This window comes from Barbatula barbatula, assembly GCF_947034865.1.
Source record: "Barbatula barbatula genome assembly, chromosome: 17".
NCBI lineage: Eukaryota > Metazoa > Chordata > Actinopteri > Cypriniformes > Nemacheilidae > Barbatula > Barbatula barbatula.
Window position 1 is genome coordinate 7,667,497 of NC_136780.1, and position 14,399 is coordinate 7,681,895.

Sequence of the window (14,399 nt, forward strand, 5' to 3'; positions counted from 1 at the left end):
ACTTTGTTATACCTCTTAATTCCTCTTTGTCTGGTATCATTGTAGACAGAACTATACAAATAAATGTATATTGAAGTGCATTTGATCAAGTTTCATTCCAGTCCTGAATAAATTGCCATTTGATAAGGCAGTCAATGTTGAAGACTGGATTTGTTTTCAAGCAGTTGAGTCACAGACATTTTTACAGTTGTTTTCTGCTCTTCATAGATGTAGGATCAGTAGAAGGTTTGGCTTATCATCGAGGTTGGGACGCACTTTACTGGACGAGCTACACCACCTCCACCATCACACGTCACACTTTGGACCAGAGTCGCTCCGGAGCTTTTGATCGAGATACGGTGGTCACTATGTCTGGAGATGATCATCCCAGAGCCTTTGTTCTCGATGAGTGTCAAAAGTATGAATGTTCTATCAATTATATATTCACGCCATGTTCTAACCTTTTTACCCAAAACATTATCCTACCAAAAGGATTTTTTCACTGGTGTGAATAGGTCTGTTCGATCTCTAACTTGTGTTCTCCGGTTATGTCCTTCAGTCTGATGTTCTGGACTAACTGGAATGAACAGTCTCCCAGTATCATGCGGGCATCTCTTTCTGGAGCCAATGTTCTGGTGATTATCGGCAGTAACATCCGCACTCCCAATGGTCTGGCTATAGACCATCGTGCAGAGAAACTGTACTTCTCCGATGCCACACTAGACAAGATTGAGCGCTGCGAGTATGACGGCAGTCGTCGCTTTGTGAGTTCCTCTATATTTGCGTCAGTTTTTGTGATTTTCATTGTGAAAGTGAGAGTGCTCTGTATGGGTTATAACTGTTGTTATTTTAGTTTTACACAATATTAGAAATATATATATATATATATTTAGGCACTTTCATTAAAAGCAAAAGTGCATTGTCAAATTAATTTGTTATTTCACCTTTGTGTGTTCACAGGTGGTTCTGAAGAATGAACCGGTTCATCCTTTCGGTTTGTCAGTGTATGGTGAATATATTTTCTGGACAGACTGGGTGCGTAGAGCTGTGCTCCGAGCAGATAAATACGGCAGAGACATGAAAGTCCTTCGTGCTGACATTCCACAACAGCCAATGGGCATCATCGCTGTGGCTAAAGACACCAATAGCTGTGAGTTACGTTCATACATTACGACATGTGACGAAAGCAAAATTAGATTTGTGCCTAAATGACTAGTGTTAGCAAAATAAGTTTTTTTAAATGCACACATCATAGTATTTATTTATAATTGACTATAGATGGTTTCAGCAACAATAACATAAAACAAATGTTATGTGGCCCAAACTTCATGTCCGGTAGACCTCTGCAAAGAATCAATATCTGTTGAGTAGTTTAATTTAATATAATTAATATACAACAAAATATTAATAAAATGAATATTAATTCAATAAAAAATGAATTGCATTATAACCAAACACAGACCGGAAGTTCACTTTGGGCCAGGCACATGTCTATGAAACAGTCTATAGTTGGTCATCTTTTACAATGTTCGTGTTGTACCTCACATTTTATGTCTGCATCAAATTCATATTTAAAAAGTTTTAATTATTTTTAATATTAAAAAACAGGAAATAACCTTATTAAGTGTATACATTTGTGTGTTTGTAGGTGAATTTTCAGCATGTCTCACCAATAACGGAGGCTGTCAAGATCTGTGTCTGCTCACCTCAGAGGGACGAGTCAACTGCAGCTGCCGCGGAGAACGCAAGCTCCTTGGAGACAACACCTGTGTCGGTGAGAAAGACAGACTTGATCTTTTTTCATTATCTGAAAACACGCCTGTACTACACTTTAATCTGAGTATGTTTCTCTCTCGCAGCGGAAAACACGACCTGTAACAGCGTCGATGAATTTGAGTGCGGAAACGGCGACTGTATCGACTACAGCCTGACCTGCGACAGTCTCGCACACTGCAAAGACAAGTCTGATGAGAAGCAGTCTTACTGCTGTAAGACAGTCACTGAATCTCAAATATTTTTCATTTTATAAATTGTAGTAATGTTTTGAAAGTTTGAAGAATTGATCATGTGTATTTTTTTTGCTTATGCAGCTAACCGTATGTGCAAGAAGGGCTACCGGCGCTGCATCAACGGCCGCTGTATCAAACACAGCTCCTGGTGCGACGCTACAGATGACTGTGGCGATGGTTCAGACGAGCTGCCCTGCAACAGTAAGTGACGCAGGGATGCATGTGTCTATAAATCTCAACTGTTTAACCACACTGGTTAGTCCTCACTGGTTGTTTAATGTTTGTCTCAGTGACTCTGTGCGGTGCTGCAGAGTTTCAATGCAAAGATGGATCCTGCATTACTAACTCCAGTCGCTGCAACCAGGCTGTGGACTGTGAGGATGCCAGCGATGAGATGAACTGCAGTAAGTAGTTAATGGGCTGGTACCCAAAGGTTGCAGGTTTCAATCTCACAAGAGGCATGTGTTACAAACCCGTATGTCTCATCTAGGCCCCACCGACTGCTCAAGCTACTACCTGCTCGGAGTAAAAGGCACGACCTTCCAGAGGTGTGAGTTCACTACGCTCTGCTACGCTCCATCCTGGCGCTGTGACGGCTCCAATGACTGTGGTGATTTCTCAGATGAAAGAAACTGTCCAGGTCAGGCAAACACTATCATGCGTATTTCACACATCAACATGCACGTATGAATTTCCTCACTGTCAGTACAAAAACAATGTAAGTGAATGTTATTTTTCTCTCTCTCACAGAGAAGAGGAAGCTGAAATGTCCAGTGAACTTCTTCGCGTGTCCTAGCGGGCGCTGTATTCCTATGAGCTGGACGTGTGATAAAGAGAACGACTGTGAGAACGGAGCAGATGAGAAACATTGCGGTTCGTGAAGACTAGATCTCATTTTAAACCGTCTCCTGATTTTGCGTCTCAAGACTCTACTATATGACTTTTATGGTTTTTGATGTTACGATCATATTTTGTTAATGTCATTTTTTTTACAGACAAGTTCTGTGCACCAAATCAGTTTGAATGTGCGAACCATCGCTGTATCTCTAAATCGTGGATGTGTGATGGTACTGATGACTGTGGAGATGGGACAGATGAAGACAGCAGATGCAGTGAGTTTCATTTTTTTGTTTGCTCAACCTTAAAACTATTCTGGTTCCAAACAGTTGTTATTGTCGTTGAAATGGGAAAGAATTCAATTGAATTCTGTGTAATTCATCCAGAGGCTAGAACATGCAGTCCGGAGGCGTTCCAGTGTCCCGGCTCCAACATTTGTATTTCCCAGCGATGGAAGTGTGATGGGGACAAGGACTGTCCTGACGGGGCGGACGAGGGCATTAAGGCTGGCTGTGGTGAGTTGGGAGCAAGATCTCACATATCAGTTTATATGTTTATTGTCCCATATAAGTAAATTGATATCTAGGGTTTAGGTTCCAGACTTCATGCATTTATTTGAAAAAAAATTGACATTTTTAATTTCATGCCGACTTTAAGACAACGGTTACAAACTCTCTCTGCCTTGTGATTCATTGGCCAAAGTGAAAACGCAAAACAAAGGACATAAAAAATAGATTTGACTGACAGCATTATTTTCTTTTTCAACATTTATTTTCCGTATTGCAATATCGCTATTGTGATTTTATGTAGTGAAAATCTGGTATCCTGACAGCCCTATTTTGATATCTTTTCCAGTATTGAACAGAACCTGTGACAGCTCGGAGTTCCAGTGTCAGAATTATCAGTGTATTCCCAAGCACTTTCGCTGTGATCACGATGTTGACTGTCGCGATGGCTCGGATGAGTCACCAGAGTGTGGTAAGCATTGTTGAATCTGTTATAAGTCTTTTTTCTTTGGTTACCCGGACTAATATTTCAAATGTTATTTCCTTGCTCTAATAGAATATCCCACTTGCGGGCCGCATGATTTCCGCTGTGCTAATGGTCAGTGCCTGAAGCAGAAGAACTGGGAATGCGATGGAGAGTTTGACTGTAGAGATCAATCAGACGAAGCCCCCAAGAACCCTCACTGCTCAGACTCAGGTGAGCAAAAAAGCACTTTTTGGCAATAGTTCCTCCAAAAAGGAAAAATCTGTCATCATTTACTCACCCTCAGGTTGTTTCAAACCTGTATAAATGTCTTTGTTCCGATGAACACAGAAAAAGATATTTCGAAGAATGTTAGCAATTTTCAGTTCTGGGACATCATCCACTACCATAGTAGGAAACATTTTTAGTTTTTTTTTTGCTAGGGCACCTTCGACTACCATTTAATTCTTCCCACTATGGTAGTCAATGATGTCCCAAAACTTCCAAATATCTTTCTTTGTGTTCATCGTCACAAAGTAATTTATACAGCTATGATATTACATGAGGGTGAGTAAAGGATGACGGACCGTTTTTGGATGAACTAGCCCGTTGAGGATGAAACGAAATTTCGCTAATGACTTCGCTAATGACTAATGAATTATGGCAATTACTAGATAACTCACAGATTCAACACTAATCTTTTTGTCTTCAATTGTATCTATTTTCACGACATTGTTTCTTTGTGTCCACAGAGAGGCGCTGTAATGACACGGCTTTCCTGTGTTCGAACGGCAAGTGTTTGAACGAGACGCTGCTGTGTGACGGCAACAATGACTGCGGGGACGGCTCCGATGAGCTCAACTGCTTCATTAACGAATGTATTAACAGCAAACAGAGCGGCTGCTCGCAGCTCTGTGAGGACCTCAAGATTGGCTTTAAGGTACATTCATATACCTTACACATAATACATACATGAATTACAGTATATAAATGTATGGATGGAGATGTGACGTGGCTCTCGCTCTTGCAGTGCCGCTGTCATCCAGGTTTCCGCCTGAAGCATGATGGGAAGACGTGTGTGGATGTGGACGAATGCACCACCTCTTACCCCTGTGCCCAGCGTTGTATCAACACGCACGGTAGCTTCCACTGTCTCTGCGTCTTGGGCTTTGTGCCACGCCCCGATGATCCCACCAGCTGCAAATCTACTTCTGGTGAGTCTATCCACGTGTGCTATTATTACAGGCTGTCCAAAGTCGGTCCTGGAGGCCTGGTGTCCTGCAGAGTTTAGCTAAACTTGGCTCAACTCACCTGTCTGGAAGTTTCTAGTCTACCGAGTGAGACCTTGATTTAACTGGTTCAGGTCTGTTTGATTAGGGTTAGAGCGAAACTCTGCAGGACACTGGCCCTTCAGGACCGACTTCGGAGAAAAGGTTGTGGGTTAGAATTCTAGGGAACAAACATAGTATAAAATGTATGTCAAAATGCTTAAATGTAGATTCAGATGTTAAGCCTGTGGCATACTTTAAACCGAACGCACAGCCTTGCTAAGTATACTGCTTTTGACGCATGCGCATCATGACATATCGCAATATCTCTCTGGGCCTATAAGGGTTCCCAGGACACGGTTGCCACCTGGTGGTTACGGCAAGAAATTGAATGCGCTACCTGCGCGTACTTTGTACGCGTGGAAACACAATTCTGTAATATTCTGATGACGAAATGTGCATCTCGTGCACTGTGCGCTGTCCCTCGCGTTGGGCTTTTAGGTCACCTGCCATTTGAACGGCAAAATGAGGGTTTAAAAATCTTTGGTGAACAGTTCACCTTTGACCTCAATAATTGATTAGGAATGGATGGTGCATATATACTTGTACTCACAGTGTTGGTTCAATTACAGAAGAGGAGCCTTTCCTCATCTTCGCTAACCGATACTACCTGCGAAAACTTAACTTGGACGGGTCAAACTACACATTGATTAAACAGGTGAGATCTCTATCTTCAAGATCCCATGACATTGAAAGTTAATCCATGTATTTTAATTGTAAGTACATATGATCTTGTACGAATGTTTGTTTATGCAAACAACATTAACCGAAAGATAGAGCGAAACCATTTTGTTTCCTTGCATTTTATTTACGTCAAAGCAATCCCAGTGTTATGGATGTGACATTTACAGTCAAAGTGTGAAAAATATGAATCGGAGAGTTTATTTTAATACAATGCCTCTGATGATTTATAGACATATTTTAAATGAGGGAAATATACATTTGTTTTGGCGTGACAAAAAAGGACACAAAATTCTGTGAATTCAAATGCACAGCCCAGAAGGAATCATTTTCGTGTTCGCATTCATGTGGGAAAAAAAACTATATTACGGATGTGACTTTTTCATGGTAAAGTTGATATTTGCATGGAGTGCTTTTTTTCTGAATCACTAAATGGATCTAACTGTAGCTGTAATATTACATGATAAATGTATATGTGTGTATAACAGGGGCTCAATAACGCAGTGGCTCTAGACTATCATTACGCAGAGCAGATGATTTACTGGACGGATGTGACCACACAGGGCAGCATGATCCGCCGTATGAACATCAACGGCAGTAACATACAGGTCTTTATTGTAAAGAATGAACATTTTCTGCAACACTGTCCTCTTTGTGATTGGCTGGCGCGTTACTTTTTCCATTGGCTGTTGGACAGGTACTTCACAGAACCTCTCTGAGTAACCCCGACGGTGTGGCTGTGGACTGGGTCGGGGGAAACCTGTACTGGTGCGATAAGGGCAGGGACATGATCGAGGTGTCTAAGCTAAACGGAGCTTATAGAACCGTGCTGGTCAACAGCGGCCTACGGGAGCCAAGAGCTGTGGCTGTGGATGTGAGGAATGGGTGAGTCCAAGCGAGGGTTTAGTCTTTTGTATAGTGCATTTGATAAGTTTGTTGGTGTTTGAGTTATAACCTCATCTCACTTTGCTGGTTTTATATCTTCAGGTATCTATACTGGTCAGACTGGGGTGATGTGCCGCATATCGGCCGAATTGGCATGGACGGTACCAACCGCGAAATCATCATTCAGGATAAGATCACTTGGCCCAACGGCTTGACGTTAGACTTCATAAACGACCGCATCTACTGGGCAGACGCTCGTGAGGACTACATCGCTTTCGCCAGCCTGGACGGATCCAACAGACACATTAGTGAGTGCACACACATATACCACACATTCATTTCTTTGATGTGATTTTCCTAAAGTGGGGCCTGTAATCCCTTCCCTATAGTCCTAAATCAGGACATCCCTCACATCTTTGCCATGACCCTGTTTGAGGAGTATATCTACTGGACTGACTGGGAGACGAAGTCCATCAACAGGGCTCACAAAACCCTGGGCACCAACAAGACCACGCTGATCAGCACCCTGCACAGACCCATGGACATACACATCTACCACTCGTCCAGACAAACTGAGGGTGAGAAGATATGAATGTACTGTAACAGAAATGTTCTATGAGGAATGTGTGTTTACGGATGTGTATAAGCAATCTGATGTGTTTGCAATCGTAGTGACGGGTCACCCGTGTCAGGATGATAACGGTGGCTGCAGTAACCTGTGTCTGCTCTCACCTGGAGGAGGCTACAAGTGTGCCTGTCCTACAAACTTCTACCTGGCCGCTGATGGAAAACAATGCCTGTCCAACTGTACGGCCAGCCAGGTGTGTGAGAGAGGATGGTGTAGTCTGGTAGAGAAAGATTCTATAAAATGACTGGGATTGTTCTTGAGAGATTTTGTGAGGTTTATCTCAACTCTTTATCTCTTTCTCTGACTGTAGTTTGTCTGTAAGAATGATAAGTGCATTCCCTTCTGGTGGAAGTGTGACACTGAGGATGACTGTGGAGATCGCTCGGATGAACCAACTGATTGTCGTATGTATCGTGATTTTTAAAGGCATTCACCATGAACACTTTCTGATGTTTTTGACCTCTCATTATGCATTCTTGGGTTTAGCGGAGTTTAAATGTAGACCTGGCCAGTTCCAATGCGGCACAGGTCTCTGTACCAACCCGGCTTACATCTGTGATGGAGACAACGATTGCCAGGACAATTCTGATGAAGCCAACTGTGGTATGATAGCCAATCAAATCTCTTTCTAACAAGTTTACATTTTATACAAATTAATTGTATATTAATAGTTGCGATTGTGGCAAATAATTGTCGGAAAAATAATTGCGCTTGTGCCGATTACTGAACAAAATAATTGCGATTAATTGTCTGATATAGTTACGGTTATGCCGATTGTTTGTCTGAAAAATTATTGCAATTGTCAGATAAGTAGTTGCTAATGGTGTTTAATTGTCTGATAAATAATTGTGATTATGCCGATAATTGTCTGGTAAATAATTGCGATTATGGCGATTACGTCTCTAAAACATTATAGCGCTTATAGCGATTAATTGTCTGACAAATAATCATGAATATGACGCTAATTGTCTGATAAATAATTGCGATTATGCCAATTTATCGTCTGATAAATAATTGCTATTATGGTGATGGATTATGTAATAAATAATTGAGATTATGGCAATGATTACTCTAGTAAATCATTGCAATTGTGAGAATTAATTGTCTAATAAATAAGTCCAAACATGTCGATTAACTGTCTAAAAAAGAATTGCAAATATGGCGATTCATTGTCTGATAAATTGCTGATTACTTCGCTGTTACTACTACTTGTCTGTTTTGCAACTTTGACAATTATAAAAATTTATTATGATTAAGCCTTTTACAAATTCTGTAAATAACCAAAACAATTGCTGAAGCAACCATAACTAAAACTGAGATATAAGAAGGGTGTCATCGGTTTCAAGATGCGGCACAGTCTTTAAAAACTGATAAACACAAACATTCAGAGCAGATAAGACTCAAATGATGTAGAAGTATCATCTGAATGTAAAAGTAAGTGCAGAGGAAGGATGGTTGATGTAAATGTGCAGGAGATACAGATCCCTCATGAGTCCTCAGAAAGTGCACAATAATTGTGGTTAACTGAAATCATTGCAATTAGGTCAAATAATTGAGATCAAATGATTATTTAATAGCTTTGACAGCTGTTATATTACTCAAATTATTTAATTATGTTGGTTATTGCCCTGTTTCCTAATCTGAACATCTTCTAACCTTTCCCTGTAGACATCCATGTTTGTCTGCCCAGTCAGTTTAAGTGTTCTCATCCCAGTCGCTGTATTCCTGGAATCTTGCGCTGTAATGGTCAGAACAATTGCGGCCAGGGAGAAGATGAGAAGGACTGTCGTGAGTACTTGTTCTTGGCTTTCTGCAACACACTCATGTTTGTGAATTTTTTCCCTCAACTGTTTTCTTACAACCTGCGATCTGATTGGCTGTTGTGTGTTGGTTTGTTGTAGCTGAGGTGACCTGTGCTCCCAACCAGTTCCAGTGTGCCATCACTAAACGCTGCATACCGCGCGTCTGGGTCTGCGATAGAGACTACGATTGCGTAGACGGTTCAGACGAACCGGCCAACTGCAGTAAGAACCATCTTTTTGAACTTGTTGCATTTTTTTCTACATTTTTTTTGTGTAGGACACTGAAACGCTTGTTTCTACAGCCCAGATGAAGTGTGGCGTGGACGAGTTTCGCTGTAAGGACTCGGGACGCTGCATCCCGTCGCGCTGGACGTGTGATGGAGAGGACGATTGCGGCGATGCATCGGATGAGCCCAAAGAGGAGTGTGGTACGACCACGCGCCCTGTTCTCTCCATTCCAGATGTTTAATTCTCTTCAAAGCAAGTTCAGATGATTGACCTTCTCTTTGTTTCTGTGCTAGATGAGAGAACATGCGAGCCGTATCAATTCCGTTGTAAGAACAACCGCTGCGTGCCCGGCCGCTGGCAGTGTGACTATGATAATGACTGTGGAGATAATTCAGACGAGGAGAAGTGTGGTACGTACCTGCTCTAATCCATGCGCTGAATGTGGCGATTTATTCTGATGTGTGATCATGTGTCTGTGCAAGGCATTGTGTGTAATTGTACAGTCCTATGTCATTACTCACTCGCATTACGCACTGCTGCATCTCACTTCATCTTGTCTTTGTTCTTCATTTCACACTGACACATTGGCTTGGCTCAGAGGTAGGTGTCTCTTCCCTCCGAACCACCTTTCCCAGCACTCCCTCTCCTGTCTTTTCATCTTCCTCACCTTATGTTTGTTTCGCAACAGAAGTGGCTTGTATGTTGGAGTTACACATTATAGGTTGTATTTAGAATTAAAGAACTGATTTGGTCTTTGTGTGTTTAAGTTGGAAGTTTTTGACTCTCATGGAAATCCTCGAAATGTCATAAATATATTTTTACGTTCAGCTTTAAAACACAAGTCCTTTGGCTAGAAATCTCTTGTTTATTAATCATGAATTACACAAAGAATCATGACAATTTGTTGGCCAATGGGTGTGAGGATCCTACATGAAGCATCTGTGTGTTTGTGTACGTGACTATAAAAAGCAACTCCCTTGTCTTCAGATTTTACCCTCTTTTTCCTCCTGTGATGTTACCTTCTGTCATTATAGTCTATTATAAGTGCTGTTTGATATAGATTTTTCTTTTTAAATGATCCTTTTGTCGATCTTTTGCTCTCAGTGCCCCGTCAGTGTTCAGAAAGTGAGTTTGCCTGCACAAATGGACGTTGTATTGCTGGAAGGTGGAAGTGTGATGGAGATCACGACTGCTCAGATGGATCTGATGAGGTACTGCACACTTTGTAAATATGGACCGGTTTAAATAATAAGCCATTTATTGCATGGAATGAAGCAACATTAGTTTGTGATCATAATCGTATGACAAACTGTGTGTGTTTTAGCATGGCTGTGATCTGAAGTGCGATGAGGATCAGTTCCAATGTAAGAACACTCATTGCATCTCTCTGCGCTGGCGCTGTGATGCTGATGCTGACTGCATCGATGGCAGCGATGAGGAAGGCTGCGACATTTCGGGTAAGGGTGCATGTCTGCATGCGTTTGTTTCTATATTTCTTTCTGAAATATTGTTGGTTGTCAGTCATGGAGCATTATTGCACCTAGTTCTTTCCTAAAGTGTTTAATGAGAGATCTCACATCTCTGCTCTTCTCCTCTTTTGTGTCAGTGGTGCGACACTGCCCCCATGATGAGTTCCAGTGTAATAACACATTGTGTAAGCCTCTGTCCTGGAAGTGTGATGGAGAGGACGACTGCGGAGACAACTCTGATGAGAACCCTGACCAGTGCAGTAAGAACACGCAACCTGTCGTTTTTAGCTAAATAGATTTGTAAGGCGACCTGTGATGTCCATTCATATTTTCACCATAGTTTATTGAAAGGAGTTTTCAACAGATCCTAGAGCCAGAGCACATGGTTCATATTCATTTCTTTCCTTATTTTAGAAAACTTCACATGCCCACCGACGAGAAAATTCCGTTGTCAAAATAACCGCGTGTGTCTCTGGAGTGGCAAGCGCTGTGATGGCGTGGACAACTGCGGCGACAATTCAGATGAGCTCAACTGCGGTGAGTCTTCTGCTCTGAACGTCCACAGTGATTTCGTTTTACACCAATTGTGCTGTTGTTTTCATGATTGTCCCGTGACGTGTTCCTACAGAAGTGCACACATCCACATGCGATAAAGACCAGTTCCAGTGCAGCAACGGCAAATGCATCAGCTCCAACCTGCGCTGCAACTTCTTCAATGACTGTGAGGATTACGGCTCAGATGAGATCGGATGCAAGACTGGTGAGTTGGTATTTTCCTTGCGGTTAGTTTGTTTTGAGATGTTTCTGAGCTGACGTAATGTGTGGCTGTGATTTTAGACACCATGCTGAATGACTGTAAGAGTAATAAATCTCTTTGTGGAGACGGAGATGAAGCTCACTGTGTAGTCAATGGCACAGACACATTCTGCTCCTGTAAACCAGGCTTCCAGAGCGTCAGACACAACATCTGTGAAGGTACAACACACACCATCTGTCATCCTTTAAAGGATATAAATAGACGGCTTTAAAGGATATGGCTTCATTTGTGTGAAATAGTCATTCGCAATGTGAACCTTAAAGGGATAGTTCACCCAAAAGTGAAAATTCCGTCATCATTTATTTATTACCCTTTTGTCAAAGTAAACCTGTATAATTGTCTGTCTTCCGCAAAACACAAAAGAAGATATTTTGAAGAAAGTTGGTAACAGAACATTGCCACCAACCATTCACTTCTACTGTATGGACACAAAACCAGTGCAAGTGAATGGGTGCCGGTTACTGACATTCTTCAAAATATCTTCTTGTGTGTCCCGCGAAAGAAAGTCATACAAGATGTATGTCAAGGGGGTGAGTAAATGATAAAATTTTCATTTTGAGGAGAACTATCACTTTAACTGGTACTACTTAACTTCTAGCAGTGCGTTTGATTCCTGGAAAAGGATAACATGCACATCCCGAATGCAATTGTTTTGTAGGAATGTATGCATAATATAAACTGTAATCTGTTCTTGTTTCAGATAAGAACGAATGCAAACAGTTTGGCATATGTTCTCATATGTGCAACAACACCAAGGGCTCTTACAAGTGCAGTTGCCACAAGTACTTCACCAGGATCAACAACACATGCAAAGCTGACAGTGCGTGCTGTTTTTTACTTTTTTAATCGCATTTCTAAAGCTGAACTGATTTAAGATCAGATATGCCTTTTACGTAAGGTCTTTAAGTAAGGAATTTCAAATTTTCTATCATCTCCAGGTTTAAACATCAACAAGCAGGTGCTCTATATCGCAGACGACAATGAGATCCGCAGTCTCACTGGAATGCCGAACTGGTTTTACGAGCAGACCTTCCAGGGCGACACCAACGTACGCATCGACACCATGGATCTGCACGTCAAGACCAATCGCATTTTCTGGACCAACTGGCACACCTCCAACATTTCCTGCTACCAGCTGCCGGCTCCATCTTCATCATCAGGTCCCACTTCAAACTCGCACCGTAACAAGAGGCAAAGCGAGGGGACCGTCACCAACCTTGATGTGAGTTCCTTTTTACGAACGAGCTTCAAGAATTTTGGGATTCCCGGTAGAAATTTACCATGTGGCCTCTGTAGATTCCAGGATTAAAGATGCCACGTGGCATTGCAGTGGACTGGGTGGCCGGTAACCTCTACTGGACCGATTCGGGTCGTGATGTCATCGAGGTTGCTCAGATTTCGGGCCAGCACAGGAAGACGCTGATCTCTGGCATGATCGACGAGCCTTACGCTATAGTAGTGGATCCACAGAGAGGGTAGGAAACATTTGTGTGATTTAATGTGTGTTTCTGACTGTGTTCTTGCTGTCTATTGGCTGTTTTAGTTTTTTATTATTGTTTATATTGAATGGATTCAAACTATCCTTTTGCTTTAAAACTGGCGTTTGTTTGGTTTGGGTATTTCTTTCTCACAACTTTCAATATGCATTTCGCAGTTTTCCATGACTGTTGCAACTATTCAAAGGAGTAGTTAACTTACAAAATGAAAATTCTGTTATTGTTTACACCCCCTCTTGTCATTTCAAAACTGTATGACTTTCTTTCTTCTGCAAAACACAGATGATCATATTTAGAAAAATTATGGTAACCAAAAACCATTGGTCCCCCCATTGACTTCTATTGACACAAAACCAATGCAAGTCGATGGGGACCAATTGTTTTCTGTTAACAACATTTCTCAAAATATCTTCTTTTGTGTTTTGCAGAATAAAACGTCATACAGGTTTGAATGACAAGAGGGCGTGTAAACAATAACAGAATTTTCATTTTAATGATGAACTATTCCTTTAAGATTAGTTTTTGAATTAATATTTTCCTTACTACTTGTTTGTTTTGATAATGATATTCATTTTATTTTTCAGAACTATGTACTGGACAGACTGGGGAAATCACCCAAAGATTGAGACCGCATCCATGGACGGGACTCTCAGACAAACTCTGGTCCATGAGAACATCCAATGGCCGACAGGTCTGATCAATGATACACCACATAAAATGCGTATGATGCTCGTTACATCCTTGTATAACGATGAGATTGGAAGGTTAACGTACGTGTCTGTTGTGAGACAGGTCTTGCGGTGGACTACTTCAATGAACGTCTGTATTGGGCAGACGGCAAGCTCTCCATCATCGGCAGTGTTCGTCTGGATGGCTCTGATCCCGTTGTGGCTGTATCCAACATCAAAAACAGTTCAGTGAAAAGTTTTCTACTGAAGGCCTTACAAGAATGATGCGATATTTGTGTAGTGTATAGAGCTTAAAAACATTCAGCTCTAGACCTGCCAACCTGCCGTGTTTCAGTGCATGTTTAAATCTCTGCTTCCTATTTTCTTGTTTGCAGATCTTCTCCACCCATACAGCATTGATATATTTGAGGATTACATTTACGGAGTCACCTACACCAAAAACCTGGTTTTCCGTGTTAACAAGTATGGCAAAGGTCCCACAGAGAACCTGACAACGGGAATGAACCATGCTACTGATATAGTTCTCTACCATCGCTACAAACAGCCTGAGAGTGAGTTTCCTTGGGTCTGGATAGGATACAT

At 41.6% G+C, this 14,399-nt stretch overlaps 1 protein-coding gene across 1 annotated transcript in view; it reads left to right on the top strand.

Annotated features, from left to right (window-relative positions):
* The window catches only part of lrp1ab (low density lipoprotein receptor-related protein 1Ab), an 80,079-nt gene that overhangs the window by 61,132 nt on the left and 4,548 nt on the right, over positions 1 to 14,399 (top strand). The window contains exons 42-80 of the mRNA XM_079477886.1: positions 208 to 397; positions 539 to 743; positions 940 to 1,129; positions 1,628 to 1,753; positions 1,839 to 1,967; positions 2,070 to 2,189; positions 2,279 to 2,392; positions 2,479 to 2,628; positions 2,739 to 2,861; positions 2,984 to 3,100; positions 3,212 to 3,340; positions 3,681 to 3,803; positions 3,888 to 4,028; positions 4,547 to 4,734; positions 4,825 to 5,008; positions 5,695 to 5,780; positions 6,292 to 6,411; positions 6,501 to 6,688; positions 6,791 to 6,996; positions 7,078 to 7,266; positions 7,361 to 7,509; positions 7,627 to 7,720; positions 7,803 to 7,919; positions 8,985 to 9,104; positions 9,218 to 9,340; positions 9,421 to 9,546; positions 9,640 to 9,756; positions 10,451 to 10,557; positions 10,671 to 10,803; positions 10,953 to 11,075; positions 11,230 to 11,352; positions 11,444 to 11,575; positions 11,653 to 11,790; positions 12,333 to 12,452; positions 12,571 to 12,854; positions 12,929 to 13,107; positions 13,713 to 13,819; positions 13,921 to 14,040; positions 14,192 to 14,368. Coding sequence (XP_079334012.1) covers positions 208 to 397; positions 539 to 743; positions 940 to 1,129; positions 1,628 to 1,753; positions 1,839 to 1,967; positions 2,070 to 2,189; positions 2,279 to 2,392; positions 2,479 to 2,628; positions 2,739 to 2,861; positions 2,984 to 3,100; positions 3,212 to 3,340; positions 3,681 to 3,803; positions 3,888 to 4,028; positions 4,547 to 4,734; positions 4,825 to 5,008; positions 5,695 to 5,780; positions 6,292 to 6,411; positions 6,501 to 6,688; positions 6,791 to 6,996; positions 7,078 to 7,266; positions 7,361 to 7,509; positions 7,627 to 7,720; positions 7,803 to 7,919; positions 8,985 to 9,104; positions 9,218 to 9,340; positions 9,421 to 9,546; positions 9,640 to 9,756; positions 10,451 to 10,557; positions 10,671 to 10,803; positions 10,953 to 11,075; positions 11,230 to 11,352; positions 11,444 to 11,575; positions 11,653 to 11,790; positions 12,333 to 12,452; positions 12,571 to 12,854; positions 12,929 to 13,107; positions 13,713 to 13,819; positions 13,921 to 14,040; positions 14,192 to 14,368 — 5,607 coding nt within the window. The remainder of the gene's footprint in view (positions 1 to 207; positions 398 to 538; positions 744 to 939; positions 1,130 to 1,627; positions 1,754 to 1,838; positions 1,968 to 2,069; positions 2,190 to 2,278; positions 2,393 to 2,478; positions 2,629 to 2,738; positions 2,862 to 2,983; positions 3,101 to 3,211; positions 3,341 to 3,680; positions 3,804 to 3,887; positions 4,029 to 4,546; positions 4,735 to 4,824; positions 5,009 to 5,694; positions 5,781 to 6,291; positions 6,412 to 6,500; positions 6,689 to 6,790; positions 6,997 to 7,077; positions 7,267 to 7,360; positions 7,510 to 7,626; positions 7,721 to 7,802; positions 7,920 to 8,984; positions 9,105 to 9,217; positions 9,341 to 9,420; positions 9,547 to 9,639; positions 9,757 to 10,450; positions 10,558 to 10,670; positions 10,804 to 10,952; positions 11,076 to 11,229; positions 11,353 to 11,443; positions 11,576 to 11,652; positions 11,791 to 12,332; positions 12,453 to 12,570; positions 12,855 to 12,928; positions 13,108 to 13,712; positions 13,820 to 13,920; positions 14,041 to 14,191; positions 14,369 to 14,399) is intronic.